General features: G+C 47.1%; 1 protein-coding gene across 1 annotated transcript in view; it reads left to right on the forward strand.

Annotated features, from left to right (window-relative positions):
- Positions 1 to 20,598, forward strand: part of LOC140427416 (uncharacterized) — a 363,190-nt gene that overhangs the window by 21,104 nt on the left and 321,488 nt on the right. Inside the window, exon 5 of the mRNA XM_072512950.1 lies at positions 11,769 to 11,859. Within this exon, the coding sequence (XP_072369051.1) occupies positions 11,769 to 11,859 (91 nt within the window). The remainder of the gene's footprint in view (positions 1 to 11,768; positions 11,860 to 20,598) is intronic.

The raw sequence follows: 20,598 nt of genomic DNA on the forward strand, positions 1-20,598 counted from the left end.
CAAATGCACTCGTGATAATTTACCAAAATTCTCTGGGGTGGTCCTGGCGGATAGGAAAATAGCAAACGTGACAGCACTGTTAAAAAATGAGGTAGGCAGAAAGCAGCTAATTATAGGCCAGTTAGCTTAATTTCGGTAGGAGGGAAGATGCTGGAATCTATCATCAAGGACGAAATAGCGAGGCATCTGGATGGAAATTGTGCCATTGGACAGACGCAGCATGGATTCATAAACGGCAGGTCGTGCCTAACTAATTTAGTGGATTTTTTTGAGGACATTACCAGTGTGTAGACAACGGGGAGCCAATGGATGTGGTATACCTGGATTTGCAGAAAACCTTTGTCAAGGTGCCACACAAAAGGTTGCTGCACAAGATAAAGATGTACGGCGTTAAGGGTAAAGTAGTAGTATGGATAGAGGATTGGTTAATTAGTATAAAACAAAGAGTGGTGATTAATGGGTGTTTCTCTGTTTGGCAATCAGTAGCAAGTGGTGTCCCTCAGGGATCGGTTTTGGGCCCACAATTGTTCGCAATTTACACAGCTGATTTGGAGTTGGGGACCAAGTGCAATGTGTCCAGGTTTGCAGACGACACTAAGATGAGGGTGCGGTATTATAAGTATTATGGTACCTGATAGGCTAAAGCAACATTGGTGGAAACTAGTGACCGCAAGTACACTGCCTTCGAGGCAGATGGGCGGCTCTACCACTTCTTAAGGGTTCCTTTCAGTGTTACCAACGGGGCCTCGGTCTTCCAGCGCGAGATGGACCGAATGGTTGACCGGTACAGTTTACGGGCAACAGTCCCGTATCTCGATAATGTCACCATCTGTGACCACGACCAGCAGGACCACGTCACCAACCTCCGAAAATTCCTCCAGACCGCAAAAATCCTTAACCTTGCACACAAGGATAAATGCGTGTTTAGCACCGACCGCCTAGCCATCCTCGGCTATGTAGTGCGAAATGGAGTTATAGGCCCCGACCCTGAATGCATGCGCCCCCTTATAGAGTTCCCCCTCCCTCACTGCTCCAAGGCCCTGAAGCGCTGCCTAGGGAGTTTTAGCTACTTCTCCCAGTGGGTCCCCAACTATGCGTACAAGGCCCATCCCCTGATCTAATCCACAGCTTTTCCCCTGTCGATAGACACCCGCCAGGCCTTCAGCCGCATTAAAGCAGACATTGCAAAGGCCACGATGCACACCATCGACGAGTCCCTCCACTTCCAGGTCGAGAGCGATGCGTCCGACGTAGCTCTGGCGGCAACCCTCAACCAAGCGGGCAGACCAATGGCCTTCTTCTCTCGTGCCCTCCATGCTTCTGAAATACGCCACTCCTCAGTCGAAAAGGAAGCCCAGCCCATAGTAGAAGCTTGCGACATTGGAGGCATTACCTGGCCGGCAGGAGATTCACTCTCCTCACGGACCACCGGTCGGTTGCTTTCATATTTGGTAATGCACAGCGGGGCAAGTTAAAAAATGACAAGATCTTGCGGTGGAGGATCAAACTCTCCACCTACAGTTATGAGATCTTGTATTGTCCCGGGAAGCTAAACGAGCCTCCTGACACCCTCTCCGCGGCACATGTGCCACCGCACAAGTGGACCGCCTCCGAGCCGTCCACGAGGACCTCTGCCACCCGGGGGTCACTCACTTTCTCCATTTTTTCAAGACCCGCAACCTGCCCTACACCATCGAGGAGGTCAGGACAGCCACCAGGGACTTCCAAATCCGCGCAGAGTGCAAACCGCACTTCTACCGACCAGAGAAAGTGCACCTGATAAAGGCTTCCCATCCCTTTGAACGCCTCAGCATGGACTTCAAAGGCCCCCTCCGCTCCACCGACCGCAACACGTACTTCCTGAACGTGATTGACGAGTACACCCCGTTCCCATTCGCCATCCCCTGCCCCGACATGACCGCAACAAACGTCCTCAAGGTCCTCCACAGCATCTTTGCACTGTTCGGGTTCCCCGCTTACATACACAGTGATAGGGGGTCCTCGTTTATGAGCGATGAACTGCATCAATTCCTGCTCAGCAAGGGCATCGCCTCGAGCATGACGACCAGTTAAAGCCCCCAGGGTCACGGACAGGTAGAGAGGGAGAACAGAACGGTCTGGAAGACCGTCCTACTGGCCCAATGGTCCAGGAACCTCCCAGTCTCCCGCTGGCAAGAAGTCCTCCCGGTGCCCTCCACTCCATCCAGTCACTGCTTTATATGACCACCAATCAGACACCTCACGAACGTCTCCTTGTCTTCCCTTGGAAGTCCTCCTCTGGGACCTCGCTCCCGACCTGGCTGGCAGCACCCGAACCCATCCTGCTCCGAAAACACGTGCGGGCGCACGAGTCGGACCCGTTGGTCGAGAGGGTCCATCTGCTCCATGCTAACCCCCAGTACGCCTACGTGGCGTACCCCGACGGCCGACAAGGTACGGTCTCCCTACGGGACCTGGCACCCACCGGAACCCCACGCACATCCCAGCCACCAGTCCCACCCTCCCCTCCACTGCAGCACCTTACAGGAGGATTAGTCCTGCCGCCGGCCCCATCTAGGCAGCCCCCCCCCCCACCCACCGACGCCACCCGCAGGCACTCCCTTCCCATGTCAACCGTTTTCCCCACCTAGGAGTGCCGAAGCTGCCATGGAGATCAAAGCCACGCTCCCGGAGTCACAGACGTCGAGCCTCCTGCGGAGTCACCACCAAAGCTCCATCGATCACAGAGGCAGACCAGGGCACCTGATCGACTGATTCCTTCATTTTAATTGTAAACTGTAAATATAAACCATCAAATGTACATAGCTATCAGAATTGTAAATAGTTACTGAACACTGTACGGAGGTATTACGGTACCTCCATAACAAATTATACCACTCTGCCATGTTTTGTAGTTTCAGGCCACCACCCCTGCTGGAATCTTTTCTAGCAGGTGGTGAATGTGGTATGATAGGTATTACGGTAGCTAATAGGCTAAAGCACCATTGGTGAAAACTGTATGCTTTCTATTGGTTAGAATGTATGATAGCTCCGCCCTGCTATGCGGGGTATAAGAACCCGTGCCGCCCCAGCAGCATTCATTCTGTACCTGAGCTGGGGGAAACATCTAGCTGATTAAAGCCTTCAGTTGGACTACAACCTCGCTTTAGTGGTCATTGTTCGTGCATCAGAGTGGCATAGCAAAAAGTGCAGAAGATATTGGAAGTCGGCAGAGGGATTTGGATAGTTTAAGTGCATGGGCTAGGGTCCGGCGGATGGAATGCAATGTTAACAAATGTGAGGTTATTCACTTTAGTAGGAATAACAGCAAAAGGGATTATTATTTAAATGATAAAATATTAAAACATGCTGTTGTGCGCAGGAACCTGGTGTCATAGTGCATAGTCGAAAAAAGTTGGTTTATAGGTGCACAGGTGATTAAGAAGGCCAATGGAGTCATTGATAGAGGGGTGGAGTTTAAGACTAGGGAGGTTATGCTGCAATTGCATAAGATGTTAGTGGGAAGCACCGTCGGATAATGGTTAGCACTGTGACTTCACAACGCCTGGGTCCCAGGGTCACTGTCTGTGCGGAGTCTGCACATTCTCCTCGTGTCTGCGTGGGTTTCCTCCGGGTGCTCCGGTTTCTTCCCACAATCCAAAGACGTGCAGGTTAGGTGGATTGGCCATGCTAAATTGCTCTTAGTATCCCCAAAAAAAGGTTAGGAGGGCTTATTGGGGGGGGGGGGGCAGCATGGTGGCGCAAGGGGTTAGCACTGCTGCCTCGCGGTGCCGAGGTCCCGGTTCGATCCTGGCTCTGGGTCACTGTCCGTGTGGAGTTTGCACATTCTCCCCGTGCCACCCCCAAAACCCAAAGATGTGCAGAGCAGGTGGATTGGCCACACTAAATAACCTCTTAATTGGAAAAAATGAATTGGGCACTCTAAATTAAAAAAACGGCGGTCTTATTGGGTGAGGGAGGTAAGGTGGAAGTGAGGGTTTAAGTGGGTCGGTGCAGGCCTGATGGACCGAATGGCCTCCTTCTGCACTGTATGTTCTATGGTCTATGTTCTATGAGGCTACACCTGGTGTATTGTGTTCAGTTGTAATCTCCTTACCTGAGAAAGGACGTACTGGCGCTGGAGGGTGTGCAGAGGAGATTCACTCGGATAATCCCAGAGTTGAGTGGGTTGGATTACGAGGAGAGGTTGAATAGACTGGGACTGTACTCGTTGGAATTTAGAAGGATGCGGCACGGATATTATAGAAACATATAAAATTATGAAGGGAATAGATAGGATAGATGCGGGTAGGTTACATAGAACATAGAACATAGAAAATACAGCACAGAACAGGCCCTTCGGCCCACGATGTTGTGCCGAACCTTTGTCCTAGATTAATCATAGATTATCATTGAATTTACAGTGCAGAAGGAGGCCATTCGGCCCTTTGAGTCTGCACCGGCTCTTGGAAAGAGCACCCCACCCAAACTCAACACCTCCACCCAACACCAAGGGCAATTTGGACATTAAGGGCAATTTATTATTGGCCAAACCACCTAACCCGCACATCTTTGGACTGTGGGAGGAAACCGGAGCACCCGGAGGAAACCCACGCAGACACGGGGAGGACGTGCAGACTCCGCACAGACAGTGACCCAAGCCGGAATCGAACCTGGGACCCTGGAGCTGTGAAGCAATTGTGCTATCCACAATGCTACCGTGCTGCCCTTGAGAACAAATAAATCTGCACTATATCATTTTATCCATGTACCTATCCAATAGCTGCTTGAAGGTCCCTAATGTTTCCGACTCAACTACTTCCACAGGCAGTGGTTGTTTCCACTGGCGGGAAGCAGAACTAGGGAGCCTAGCCTCAAAATAAGGGGAAGTAGATTTAGTGGGGTGCTCTTTCCGAGAGCCGGTGCAGACTCGATGGGCCGAATGGCCTCCTTCTGCACTGAAAATTCTATGATTCTATTCTATGATTCTAACTGAACGGCATGACACTAGGAAGTTCCGAGGAACAAAAGGACCACGGCGTATTTGTCTCTGAAGGCAGGAGGGTAGGTAAATATGGTCTTGAAAAGGATATGTGGGAACTTGCCTTTATCAATCGAGGCATTGATTATAAAAGCAGGGAAGCATGTTGAATTTGAATAGAACTTTCGTGAGGCCACTGCTGGAGTCATGTTTGTAATTCTGATGGGCACATTGTAGGAAGGATCTGATTGACTGTAGTGGAGAGGAGATACAGCAGGATGTTGCCTGGGATGGAAAATGTAGGTTTTCAAGAGAGGTTCTATAGGCTTCGATTGTTTTCGTTGGAACTGAGAAGACTGAGAGGCGACCTAATCAAGGCGTACAGGATTATGAGGGACATAAGAACATAAGAACATAAGAACTAGAAGCAGGAGTAGGCCATCTGGCCCCTCGAGCCTGCTCCACCATTCAATGAGATCATGGCTGATCTTTTGTGGAATCAGCTCCACTTTCCGGCCCGAACACCATAACCCTTAATCCCTTTATTCTTCAAAAAATTATCTATATTTATCATAAAAACATTTAATGAAGGAGCCTCAACTGCTTCACTGGGCAAGGAATTCCATAGATTCACAATCCTTTGGGTGAAGAAGTTCCTCCTAAACTCAGTCCTAAATCTACTTCCCCTTATTTTGAGGCTAGGCCCCCCCTGGTTCTGCTATCACCCGCCAGTGGAAACAACCTGCCCGCATCTATCCTATCTATTCCCTTCATAATTTTATACGTTTCTATAAGATCCCCCCTCATCCTTCTAAATTCCAACGAGTACAGTCCCAGTCTACTCAACCTCTCCTCGTAATCCAACCCCTTCAGCTCTGGGATTAACCTAGTGAATCTCCTCTGCACACCCTCCAGTGCCAGTACGTCCTTTCCCAAGTAAGGAGACCAAAACTGAACACAATACTCCAGGTGTGGCCTCACTAACATCTTATACAATTGCAGCATAACCTCCCTAGTCTTAAACTCCATCCCTCTAGCAATGAAGGACACAATTCCATTTGCCTTTTTAATCACCTGTTGCATCTGTAAACCAACTTTTTGCGACTCATGCACTAGCACACCCAGGTCTCTCTGCACAGCAGCATGTTTTGATATTTTATCATTTAAATAATAATCCCTTTTGCTGTTATTCCTACCAAAATGGATAACCTCACATTTGTCAACATTGTATTCCATCTGCCAGATCCTAGCCCATTCACTTAGCCTATCCAAATCCCTCTGCAGACTTCCAGTATCCTCTGCACTTTTTGTTTCACCACTTATCTTAGTGTCGTCTGCAAACTTGGACACATTGCCCTTGGTCCCCAACTCCAAATCATCTATGTAAATTGTGAACAGTTGTGGGCCCAACACTGATCCCTGAGGGACACCACTAGCTACTGATTGCCAACCAGAGAAACACCCATTATTCCCCACTCTTGCTTTCTATTAATTAACCAATCCTTCTATCCATGCTACTACTTCCCGCTTAATGCCATGCATCTTTATCTTATGCAGCAACCTTTTGTGTGGCACCTTGTCAAAGGCTTTCTGGAAATCCAGATATACCACATCCATTGGCTCCCCGTTATCTACCGCACTGCTAATGTCGTCAAAAAATACCACTAAATTAGTTAGGCATGACCTGCCCTTTATGAACTCATGCTGCGTCTGCCCAATGGGACAATTTCCATCCAGATGCCTCGCTATTTCTACCTTGATGATAGATTCCAGCATCTTCCCTACTACCGAAGTTAAGCTCACTGGCCTATAATTACCCGCTTTCTGCCTACCTCCTTTTTTAAACAGTGGTGTCACGTTTGCTAATTTCCAATCCGCCGGGACCACCCCAGAGTCTAGTGAATTTGGGTAAATTATCACTAGTGCATTTTCAATTTCCCTAGCCATCTCTTTTAGCACTCTGGGATGCATTCCATCAGGGCCAGGAGACTTGTCTACCTTTAGCCCCATTAGCTTGCCCATCACTACCTCCTTGGTGATAACAATACTCTCAAGGTCCTCACCTGTCATAGCCTCATTTCCATCCGTCTCTGGCATGTTATTTGTGTCTTCCACTGTGAAGACCGACCCAAAAAACCTGTTCAGTTCCTCAGCCATTTCCTCATCTCCCATTATTAAATCTCCCTTCTCATCCTCTAAAGGACCAATATTTACCTTAGCCACTCTTTTTTGTTTTATATATTTGTAGAAACTTCTACTATCTGTTTTTATATTCTGAGCAAGTTTACTCTCATAATCTATTTTACTCGTCTTTATAGCTTTTTTAGTAGCTTTCTGTTGCCCCCTAAAGATTTCCCAGCCCTCTAGTCTCCCACTAATCTTTGCTACTTTGTATGCTTTTTCCTTCAATTTGATACTCTCCCTTATTTCCTTAGATATCCACGGTCGATTTTCCCTCTTTCTACCGTCCTTCCTTTTTGTTGGTATAAACCTTTGCTGAGCACTGTGAAAAATCGCTTGGAAGGTTCTCCACTGTTCCTCAACTATTTGACCATAAAGTCTTTGCTCCCAGTCTACCTTAGCTGGTTCTTCTCTCATCCCATTGTAATCTCCTTTGCTGAAGCACAAACCACTAGTGTTTGATTTTACCTTCTCACCCTCCATCTGTATTTTAAATTCCACCATATTGTGATCACTCCTTCCGATAGGATCCCTAACTATGAGATCCTGAATCAATCCTGTCTCATTACACAGGACCAGTTCTAGGACCGCTTGTTCCCTCGTAGGTTCCAATACATTGGACATGGGCAGCGAGAAAGGGAACAGCTGTTCCTCGTTGAAGGGTCAGTCAGGAGGGAACACAATTTCAAGGTGAACAGCGGGGATTTGCGGAAATGGATTTTACATAGAGGGTGGTGATGTTTAGAATGTGTTGCCTGCGGGGGATGAGTGGACAGAATACACTGCCTGTGGGGGAGGGGGAGGGGTGGTGATAGACCCCTGTTGCCTCACATCCTTTGCAACGTACATGGATGAGCACTTGGCATGTCATAACATTTGAAGAACATCAGTTAAATGCTGGTCAATGGGATTAGGTATGTGGCTCTGGTGTTTTTGACGTGACGGTGAAGGCACGATAGGGCGAAGGGCCTCTTCTGTGCGATGGGATTTTGTGATTTTGTGAACGTAAGTGCTCATGGGAACCAGAATAATTTGGCAAATTGGCTCCAAAACTGGTTTAGTGGCAGGAGGCAGAGGGCAAAGATCATAGGTTGTTTTTGTGACAGGAAACATGTGTACAATGGTGTACCGCAGGGATCAATGCTGGGTACCTTGCTGTTTGTGGTGTACATTAATGATCTACATTTGAACCTGGGGGTATCATCAGTAAATGCGCAGATGACACATAAATTGGTGGTGTCGTACCTAGCAAGGGGAATATCCTGAAACTACAGGATGATATAGACGGGCTGGTGAGATTGGATGGAATTTTATCCTGAAAAGTATGAGGTGATGCATTTTGGGAGGACTAACAAGACAACGGAGTATACAATGAATGGCAGGATGCAAGGAAGTACAAAGAACCGGAGGGACCTTGCGGTGCATATCAAACGATCCCTGATGGCAGCGGGACAAGTAGACCAGTTGGCTAAGAATGCATCTTGGGTACTTGCTTTTATTAGCCAAACCAAAGAATGTCAGAGCAGGGAGATTATTATGGGGCGCTCGGCCACAGCTACAGCACTATTTGCAGTTCCAGTAGCCACACTCTAGGAAGGATGTGATTGCACGAGAAAGAGTGCAGAGGAGATTAAGACTGGAGTCTTAATGTTGGTAAAGTTGAAATCACCTAATATAATGACTCTGTTGTTATTATTTTTACACACTTGAACATAGAACATTACAACGCAGTACAGCCCCTTCGGCCCTCGATGTTGCGCCGACCTGTGAAACCACTCTAAAGCCCATCTGCACTATTCCCTTATCGTCCATATGTTTATCCAATGACCATTTGAATGCCCTTAGTGTTGGCGAGTCCACTACTGTCGCAGGCAGGGCATTCCACGCCCTTACTACTCTCTGAGTAAAGAACCTACCTCTGACATCTGTCTTATATCTATCTCCCCTCAATTTAAAGCTATGTCCCCTCGTGCTCGACATCACCATCCGAGGAAAAAGGCTCTCACTGTCCACCCTATCCAATCCTCTGATCATCTTGTATGCCTCAATTAAGTCACCTCTTAACCTTCTTCTCTCTAACGAAAACAGCCTCTAGTCCCTCAGCCTTTCCTCATAAGATCTTCCCTTCATACCAGGCAACATTCTGGTAAATCTCCTCTGCACCCTTTCCAATGCTTCCACATCCTTCCTATAATGCGGCGACCAGAATTGCACGCAAAACTCCAAATGCGGCCGCACCAGAGTTTTGCACAGCTGCAACATGACCTCATGGCTCCGAAACTCAATCCCTCTACCAATAAAAACTAACACACCGTACGCCTTCTTAACAACCCTCTCAACCTGGGTGGCAACTTTCAGGGATCTATGTACATGGACACCGAGATCTCTCTGCTCATCCACACTGCCAAGAATCTTACCATTAGCCCAGTACTCTGTCTTCCTGTTATTCCTTCCAAAATGAATCACCTCACACTTTTCTGCATTAAACTCCATTTGCCACCTCTCAGCCCAGCGCTGCAGCTTATCTATGTCCCTCTGTAACTTGTAACATCCTTTCGCACTGTCCACAACTCCACCGACTTTAGTGTCATCTGCAAATTTACTCACTCATCATGCTACACCCTTCTCCAGGACATTTATAAAAATGACAAACAGCAGTGGCCCCAAAACAGATCCTTCTGGTCCACGACTAGTAACTGGTCTCCAGTCTGAACATTTCCCATCAACCACCACTCTTTGTCTTCTTCCAGCTAGCCAATTTCTGATCCAAACTGCGAAATCACCTTGAATCTGTATTTTCTGCAGTAGCCTACCGTGGGGAACCTTATCAAATGCTTTACTGAAATCCATATACACTACATCAACTGCTTTACTCTCATCTACCTGTTTGGTCACCTTCTCAAAGAATTCAATAAGGTTCATGAGGCACGACCTACCCTTCACAAAACCGTGTTGACTATCTCTAATCAAATTATTCCTTTCCAGATGATTATACATCCTATCTCTTATAAACCTTTCCAAGATTTTGACCACAACAGAAGTAAGGCTCACTGGTCTATAGTTACCGGGGTTGTCTCTACTTTCCTTCTTGAACAAGGGGACAACATTTGCTATCCTCCAGTCTTCTGGCACTATTCCTGCAGACAGAGATGACTTAAAGATCAAAGCCAAAGGCTCCGCAATCTCCTCCCTAGCTTCCCATAGAATCCTAGGATAAATCCCCTCCACGAAGTTTGCACACATTTGTTCATCAATTTCCGTGGATTATCTGCGGTCTATAATAAACACCTAGCAACGTAGCTTCGCCTTTCTTATTCCTAAACACTACCCACACAGCCACATTCCATGAATTGGATTATCAGTATGAATGGCGGAGCAGGCTTGAAGGGCCAAATGGCTTCCTCCTGCTCCTATTTGTTTTGCATGTTTGTATAAGTAATGTAGTTTGCGAGCCTGAATTATTATCTTAATTTGGCTTTTAGTGCAATTCGTAGCACAATCTGGATTGTTCAGCAAGCGTTGCCCAATCGCAGAATAACTCCCAATGTTGGACTCTATATTTTGACTTTTGCAAGAATGGGCTCATTCGATAGTCAGTATTTTTTCGGTTGTGACCAACCAAAGCATTTTGATATAATCCGCCAGTCATTGAGTTCTACAGCCCACATCACTGGCATCACGCAGGTACTGAAATTTATATAATAATATAATAATAATAATCGCTTATTGTCATAAGTAGGCTTCAATGAAGTTACTGAGAAAAGCCCCTAGTCGCCACATTCCGGCGCCTGTTCGGGGAGGACGGTATGGGAATTGAACCCGCGCTGCTGACATTGTTCCGCATTACAAGCCAACTGTTATACCAGGAAGCAAAGAATTGGAATAAATGTGGTGTTTTCCGATAGCAGGCAGTAACCAGTGGCGTATCTCAGGGATATGTGCCAGGATCCCAACTGCTCACTTCATATATTAATGATTTGGAACGAAATGTATTATCTCCAAATTTGAACATGATACAAAGTTGGGTGGGAGGGTGAGCTATGAGGAGGATGCAGAGATGCTTCCGTGGGATTTGGACAGGTTGAGTGAGTGGGCACATGCATGGCAGATAACTGTGGGGTTATCCGCTTTGCTGTCAAAAATAGGAAGGCAAATTATTATTTGAATGGGCTTAAATTGTAGAGAAGTTGATGCCCAGTGAGCCCTTGGTGTCCTTCTGTATCATTCGCTGAAAGTAAGTGTGCAAGTATAGCAGGCAACTAAGAAGGCAAATGGTATGTTGGCCTTCATAGCGAGAAGACTTGACTACAGGAATAGAGATGTTTGACTGCAATTGGATAGGGCATTGGTGAGTCACACCTGGAGTATTGTGTGCAGTACACCGCCGCCCTATCCACATAACCCCACCTAACCTGCACATCTGTTTGGATACTAATGGACAATGTTAACATGGCCAATCCACCTAACCTGCACAGCTTTGGACTGTGCGAGGAACACCCAAAGGAAATCCACGTAGGAAAACCCAGAATCAGAATTGAACCAAGGTCCCTGACACTTAAGGAAGCAGTACTAATTACTGTGCCACCGTATTGCTTTATTTGGTTTAACAGCATGTTTCTTTGTTCAGCAATATTCAAGTGTTGTGCTGCCAAACGACTGAGCAGTAAATATTCTACAGAGAAAAATAGCCAAATGAAAGAAAATAGAAAGCAGAATGGGTACAGGAGTACTAAGGCACAGTCATGGCAACCACATAATTAATTACAGTAAAATAGTATGTGGCACTTGCTTAGCAATAACCTACTGGCTGATGCTCAGTGTGCGTTCCAACGTGACCTCTTTACAGCATTGATTCAAACATGGTGAAGTAGCTGAACACCAGAGGTGAGAGGAGAGTAACTGTCTTTGTCATCAAGGCCACATCAAACCGAGTGTGCATCAAGGAGCCCTAGAATCATTGGTGCCAATTGGAATCAGTGGTAAAAAGCTCCTCTGCTTAGTCAGACCGAGCGCAAAGTAAGATGGTTATTTCTTTTTTAGGTAAGTCGCCTCAGTTCAAGAACATCATTGCAGAAGGTCCTCACAGTGTCCTGGGCCCAACGAACTCCAGCTGCTTCTTCGATGACCTTCCTTCCATAAGGTCAGAAGTGAGGATTTTTGCTGATGACTGCACAATGTTCAGCATCATTCGTGACTCCTTGTATACTGAAGCAGTCCATATCCAAATGCAGCTATACTTGAACAATTCCAAGCTAGGGCTGACAAGTGTGAAGTCACATTAGTAACGCACACGTGCCAGACAATGAAAAACTCCAACAAGAGAGAATTTAACCATTGCCTCTGGGCAAGCAGTGGCTTTACCATCGATGAATCCCCATTATCAACATGCTGGCGTTTACAATTAACCACAAACTTACCTGGACGAGACACATGAACACGATGATGGCAAGAGCAGTTCAGAGGGTGGGAACGTTGCCGCAAATAACCTGATGAGTCCCCAAAGCCAGTCCTCAACCAACAAGCCACAAGAGACGAGTCTTATGAACTCTTCTCCTGCCTGGTTGAATGTAACTCGCACAACACTCAAGAGGTTTGACACAATTCAGGATCAAGCAACCCGCTTGATTGGAATCCCGTCCACAAGCATCCAATCCTTCCACCATCAAAGGACAGCAGCAGCCGTAAGTATAATCGGCGAGGTGCCAGGAAGAGATCAGCAAGGGTCCTGCGACTGCACTTTCGAAACCCAAGATCACTATCATCCAGAAGGACAAGAGCAGAAAGCACATGGGAACACCACCAGGAAGTTTTCTTGAAAGCCACTCATCATCCTGACTTGAAAATATATCACCTCCCTTCACTGCCTCTCTGTCAAACTCCAGGAATTCCTTCCGTAAAAGCACTGAGTGTATCTTCAGCACGTGGGCTTCAGCGGTTCAACAAGGCCACCAGCAACTTCAATTCTGGATGGGAAATTAGTGTTGACCAAGACAACGAAGACCACAGCCTGTGATTTTTTTGTAAAAGTTTCCTCATCCCAAGGATCATTTTGCTGAACATGTTCTGTACCACCTGAAGTGCAAATATATGCTTTCTTAAATATGGATATAAAAACCGCACAAAGTATTCCAAATGTGGTCTCACCAAAACGTTATACATTCGGAGCAAGACTTGTTTATTCTTGTACTCTAATCCCCTCTCAATAAAGGCCAATATGCCATTGGCCTTCCATAACCTACTGTCTTCCTTGCACGAGCACACCCAGGTCTCTCTGAAAAGCCTAATTTACAAGTTTCTCATCTTTAAAAATATATTCTTCTTTTCTTTTCCAATAACCAAAGTGAATAACCTCAGACTTCCCTACATTATACTGCTATTATACTACTACTTCCCCCATCTTCCATCGTGTTTCTTACTTACTTAACCTATCACTTTTCAGTCTCTGGTGTCCTCTCCACAGATACTTTTCGACTTAGCTTGTATCATCAGTAAACGTAGATTCAATACATACTGCCTCTCCATCTCAATTCTCCACATAGATTATGATTACCTGGAACTCCAGTAATGTTCCTTGTGGCACTCTGCTATTCACTATCTGAAAACTCGAAAAATTCAGCTTTTTCTCAACCCTTTGCTTTCTATTCATTAACCAATCCTCTGTACATGCTAATATAGCCAATTCCAATTCCATGAGTCCTCATCTTACACAATTATTTTCTAAGTTGAAGTCGTATTTTCTTCTCCAAGAACAACGTGCACTAGATCTGCTGATTCCCGTTTATCTCCCCTACTTGTAACATCATCGAAAAGCAATACTCGAATACATTTGGCAAACAGGAGTTCCCTTCAGCAAAACCACATTGCCTTGCTCTAAGCACACTCTGTGTCTCTAGTGCATTGTTCAGACTTTCTTAATAATAGATTCCTGGATCTTCCCAAAATATAACATTAGATTAATTAGATTTCACTCTCCCTCCTTTCATGAGAGCTGGTGTAACATTTCCCAACTTTCAATCTGGTGGGTCCATTGTCAAATCTAAGGGATTTTGGATAATTATAGCGAGTGTATCCATTAGCTCTGCAACTATCTGGTCCAGAGGACTTGTCCGATTTTGACGTTTTTACAATACTTTTTTTCTCTGCCCATATTGATTTCCTTAAATACCTTACCATTTTAGCACCTCGGCTACTTTATATATTTGGTATGAACCTTATGTCTTCCGCTGTGAATAGTGATGCAAAGTATTTGTCCAAAGTCTCTGTCATTCCTTAACCCCCATGATAATTTCTCTTTGGCTGTTTTCTTTCCTTTTATATGCTTCTTAGAATCTCCTACAATCAGTTTTTATATTTAGGACTAGTTTCATAATTTTTAGCCTGGTTCCCGCAGATTTTCAGATAACATATGCTATAAAGGAATGGAGGGACACAGAAAACGGGGACTCTGGGACAGTTGGCTATACGCCAGGAGGGGACATGAGAAGTCTTTGGCAGGTAGGATCAAGGATAACCCTAAAGCTGTCTATAGATATGTCAGGAATAAAAGAATGACTCGGGTAAGAGTAGGGCCAGTCAAGGACAGTAGCGGGAAGTTGTGCGTGGAGTCCGAGGAGATAGCAGAGGTGCTAAATGAATATATTTCGTCAGTATTCACACAGGAAAAAGACAATGTTGTCGAGGAGAATACTGAGATTCAGGCTACTAGACTAGAAGGGCTTGAGGTTCATAAGGAGGAGGTGTTAGCAATTCTGGAAAGTGTGAAAATAGATAAGTCCCCTGGGCCGGATGGGATTTATCCTAGGATTCCCTGGGAAGCTAGGGAGGAGATTGCTGAGCCTTTGGCTTTGATCTTTAAGTCATCTTTATCTACAGGAATAGTGCCAGAAGACTGGAGGATAGCAAATGTTGTCCCGTTGTTCAAGAAGGGAAGTAGAGACAACCCTGGTAACTATAGACCAGTGAGCCTTACTTCTGTTGTGGGCAAAATCTTGGAAAGGTTTAGAAGAGATAGGATGTATAATCATCTGGAAAGGAATAATTTGGTTAGAGATAGTCAACAAGGTTTTGTGAAGGGTAGGTCGTGCCTCACAAACCTCATTGAGTGTTTTGAGAAGGTGACCAAACAGGTGGATGAGGGTAAAGCAGTTGATGTAGTGTATATGGATTTCAGTAAAGCATTTGATAAGGTTCCCCACGGTAGGCTACTGCAGAAAATACGGAGGCATGCGATTCAGGGTGATTTAGCAATTTGGATCAGAAATTGGCTAGCTGGAAGAAGACAAAGGGTGGTGGTTGATGGGAAATGTTCAGACTGGAGTCCAGTTACTAGTGGTGTACCACAAGGATCTGTTTTGGGGCCACTGCTGTTTGTCATTTTTATAAATGACCTGCAGGAGGGCGCAGAAGGATGGGTGAGTAAATTTGCAGATGACACTAAAATCGGTGGAGTTGTGGACAGTGCGGAAGGATGTTACAAGTTACAGAGGGACATAGATAAGCTGCAGCGCTGGGCTGAGAGGTGGCAAATGGAGTTTAATGCAGAAAAGTGTGAGGTGATTCATTTTGGAAGGAATAACAGGAAGACAGAGTACTGGGCTAATGGTAAGATTCTTGGCAGTGTGGATGAGCAGAGAGATCTCGGTGTCCATGTACATAGATCCCTGAAAGTTGCCACCCAGGTTGAGAGGGTTGTTAAGAAGGCGAATAAATTGAGGGCAGATTGATATAGGACAGATGTCAGAGGTAGGTTCTTTACTCAGAGAGTAGTAAGGGCATGGAATGCCCTGCCTGCAACAGTAGTGGACTCGCCAACACTAAGGGCAATCAAATGGTCATTGGATAGACATATGGATGATCAGGGAATAGTGTAGATGGGCTTTAGAGTGGTGTCACAGGTCGGCGCAACATCGAGGGCCGAAGGGCCTGTACTGCGCTGTAATTTTCCCTGTTCTATGTCAGTATTGGGAACGTGCTAGATTCTATGAACATGGTTACAGGCCAATTAGGAAATCACAATATGATTAGGCAGTTCAGTACAGATTTATTAAAGGGGAATCTCGTTTGACAAATATTTTGGAACATTTTGAGGTATATAGTTAAAGGGAGCAAGTGTTTGAAGCATTTTGGATCATAGACTATCATACAATTTACAGCCCAGGAGGAGGCCATTCAGCCCGTTGCGTCTGCACTGGCCTTGGAAAGATCACCCTTCCCAACCCCATTCCTCGACCCTGTCCCCGTAACCCAGTAACCCCACCTAGAATTTTTAGACACTAAGGGCAATTTAGCATGGTCAATCTACCTAACCTGCACATCTTTGGACTGCGGGAGGAAACTGCAGCACCCAGAGGAAACGGGGAGAACGATCTTCAAATAGCAGTCAATAAAGTTTGACTCCAGGGATTGTTGCACAAAATTAGTTTTCATTGGCTAGAAACATGGAAATTATGAGCAGCAGGAAGCCATACGGCCCTCCGAGCCTGCTCCACAGTTCTCTTTAATCATGGCTGGTCATCCAATTGAATGGTCTGATCCCGCCTTCACCCCCATCTCTTTTGATCCCGTTTGCCCCAAGTGCTATATCTAACTGCTTTTTGAAGACAAAGATTAAAAGAACAAAGAACAATACAGCACAGTAACAGGCCCTTTGGCTCTGCAAGCCTGCGCCAACCATTGTGCCTGTCTAAACTAAAACCATGTGCACTTCTGGGGCAAAATTCTTCCCCAATTGCGCGATGTCCGCCGACTGGCGCCAAAAATGGCGCCAATCAGACGGGCATCGCGCCGGCCCAAAGGTGCGGAGTGCTCCGCATCTTTGGGGGCCGAGCCCCAACATTGAGGGGCTAGGCCGGCGCCGGAGGGATTTCCGCCCCGCCAGCTGGCGGAAATGGCGTTTGTTGCCCCGCCAGCTGCCGGGAATGGCATTTGGTGCCCCGCCAGCTGGCGCGGAAATGCGGCGCATGCGCGGGGGCATCAGCGGCTGCCGACAGTTTCGCGCGCATGCGCAGCGGGGAGAGTCTCTTCCGCCTCCGCCATGGTGGAGGCCGTGGCGGAGGCGGAAGGGAAAGAGTGCCCCCATGGCACAGGTCCGCCTGCGGATTGGTGGGCCCCGATCGCGGGCCAGGCCACCGGGGGAGCACCCCCCGGGGTCAGATCGCCGCGCGCCCCCCCCCCCCAGGACCCCGGAGCCCGCCCACGCCGCCTGGTCCCGCCGGTAAATACCAGCTTTGATTTACGCCGGCGGGACAGGCAATTTCTGGGCGTGACTTCGGCCCATCCGGGCTGGAGAATTGAATGGGGGGTCCCGCCAACCGGCGCGGCCCGATTCCCGCCCCCGCCCAATCTCCGGTACCGGCGACTTCGGCGGGGGCAGGGGCGGGATTCACGGCGGCCAACGGCCATTCTCCGACCTGGCGGGGGGGGTCGGAGAATGACGCCCATGGAGTCCGTATACTTCCATTCCCACCCTATTCATATATTTGTCTAGATGCCCCTTCAATGCCGCTATCGTGTCTGCTCCCCCACCTCCCCAGGCAGCGTGTTCAATATTCTTACCACCCACTGTGTAAAAAACCTGCCTCGCACATCAGTTCTAAACTTTTCCCCTCGCACTTTAAACCTATGACCCTAGAGAATTTATCCACGATAGTTTCCTCGAGCAGCATGTAATGGAACCTACGAGGGAACAAGCGATCCTAGATCTGGTCCTGTGTAATGGGACAGGATTTATTAATGATCTCATAGTTAGGGATTCTCTCGGAAGGAACGATCACAATATGGTGGAATTTAAAATACAGATGGAGGGTGAGAAGTTTAAATCAAACATTAGTGTTTCGTGCTTAAACAAATGAGATTACAATGGGATGAGAGAAAAGCTGACCAAGGTAGACTGGGAGCAAATACTTTATGGTTAAGCAGTTGAGGAACAGTGGAGAAACCTTCAAGCGATTTTTCACAGTGCTCAGCAAATGTTTATACCAACAAAAAGGAAGGACGATAGAAAGAAGGAAAATCAGCTGTGGATATCTAAGTAAATAAGGGAGAGTATCAAATTGAAGGAAAAAGCACACAAAGTGGCAAAGATTAGAGGATTGGGAAGCCTTCAGGGGCAACGGAAAGCTATTAAAAAAGCTATAAAGAAGTGGGCAGCACGGTGGCGCAGTGGGTAGCACTGCAGCCTCATGGCGCCGAGGTCCCAGGTTCGATCCCGGCTCTGGGTCAGTGTCCATGTGGAGTTTGCACATTCTCCCCATGTTTGCGTGGGTTCCGCCCCCACAACCCAAAAGATGTGCAGGGTAGGTGGATTGGCCATGCTAATTTGCCCCTTAATTGAAAAAATGAATTGGGTGTTCTAAATTGAGAATTTTTAAAAATGCTATAAAGAAGAGTAAGATAGATCATGAGAGTAAACATGCTCAGAATATAAAAACTGATATTAAAAGTTTCTACAAATATATAAAACGAAAATGAGAGGCTAAGGTTCTTTAGAGGATGAAAAGGGAGATTTAGTAATGGGAGATGAGGAACTGAACAGGTTTTTTGGGTCGGTCTTCACAGTGGAAGACACAAATAACATGCCAGTGCCTGATGGAAATGAGGCCATGGCAGGCGAGGACGCTGAGACGATTGTTATCACTAAGGAGGTAATGATGGGCCAGCTAATGGGGCTCTTGGTAGACAAGTCTCCTGGCCCTGATGGAATGCATCCCAGGGGACTAAAAGAGATGGGGAGGGAAATTACAAATGCACTCGTGATAATTTACCAAAATTCTCTGGGGTGGTCCTGGCGGATAGGAAAATAGCAAACGTGACAGCACTGTTAAAAAATGAGGTAGGCAGAAAGCAGCTAATTATAGGCCAGTTAGCTTAATTTCGGTAGGAGGGAAGATGCTGGAATCTATCATCAAGGACGAAATAGCGAGGCATCTGGATGGAAATTGTGCCATTGGACAGACGCAGCATGGATTCATAAACGGCAGGTCGTGCCTAACTAATTTAGTGGATTTTTTTGAGGACATTACCAGTGTGTAGACAACGGGGAGCCAATGGATGTGGTATACCTGGATTTGCAGAAAACCTTTGTCAAGGTGCCACACAAAAGGTTGCTGCACAAGATAAAGATGTACGGCGTTAAGGGTAAAGTAGTAGTATGGATAGAGGATTGGTTAATTAGTATAAAACAAAGAGTGGTGATTAATGGGTGTTTCTCTGTTTGGCAATCAGTAGCAAGTGGTGTCCCTCAGGGATCGGTTTTGGGCCCACAATTGTTCGCAATTTACACAGCTGATTTGGAGTTGGGGACCAAGTGCAATGTGTCCAGGTTTGCAGACGACACTAAGATGAGGGTGCGGTATTATAAGTATTATGGTACCTGATAGGCTAAAGCAACATTGGTGGAAACTAGTGACCGCAAGTACACTGCCTTCGAGGCAGATGGGCGGCTCTACCACTTCTTAAGGGTTCCTTTCAGTGTTACCAACGGGGCCTCGGTCTTCCAGCGCGAGATGGACCGAATGGTTGACCGGTACAGTTTACGGGCAACAGTCCCGTATCTCGATAATGTCACCATCTGTGACCACGACCAGCAGGACCACGTCACCAACCTCCGAAAATTCCTCCAGACCGCAAAAATCCTTAACCTTGCACACAAGGATAAATGCGTGTTTAGCACCGACCGCCTAGCCATCCTCGGCTATGTAGTGCGAAATGGAGTTATAGGCCCCGACCCTGAATGCATGCGCCCCCTTATAGAGTTCCCCCTCCCTCACTGCTCCAAGGCCCTGAAGCGCTGCCTAGGGAGTTTTAGCTACTTCTCCCAGTGGGTCCCCAACTATGCGTACAAGGCCCATCCCCTGATCTAATCCACAGCTTTTCCCCTGTCGATAGACACCCGCCAGGCCTTCAGCCGCATTAAAGCAGACATTGCAAAGGCCACGATGCACACCATCGACGAGTCCCTCCACTTCCAGGTCGAGAGCGATGCGTCCGACGTAGCTCTGGCGGCAACCCTCAACCAAGCGGGCAGACCAATGGCCTTCTTCTCTCGTGCCCTCCATGCTTCTGAAATACGCCACTCCTCAGTCGAAAAGGAAGCCCAGCCCATAGTAGAAGCTTGCGACATTGGAGGCATTACCTGGCCGGCAGGAGATTCACTCTCCTCACGGACCACCGGTCGGTTGCTTTCATATTTGGTAATGCACAGCGGGGCAAGTTAAAAAATGACAAGATCTTGCGGTGGAGGATCAAACTCTCCACCTACAGTTATGAGATCTTGTATTGTCCCGGGAAGCTAAACGAGCCTCCTGACACCCTGTCCGCGGCACATGTGCCACCGCACAAGTGGACCGCCTCCGAGCCGTCCACGAGGACCTCTGCCACCCGGGGGTCACTCACTTTCTCCATTTTTTCAAGACCCGCAACCTGCCCTACACCATCGAGGAGGTCAGGACAGCCACCAG

The sequence above is a fragment of the Scyliorhinus torazame genome, chromosome 7 (assembly GCF_047496885.1).
Source record: "Scyliorhinus torazame isolate Kashiwa2021f chromosome 7, sScyTor2.1, whole genome shotgun sequence".
In the NCBI taxonomy this organism is placed as follows: Eukaryota; Metazoa; Chordata; class Chondrichthyes; order Carcharhiniformes; family Scyliorhinidae; genus Scyliorhinus; species Scyliorhinus torazame.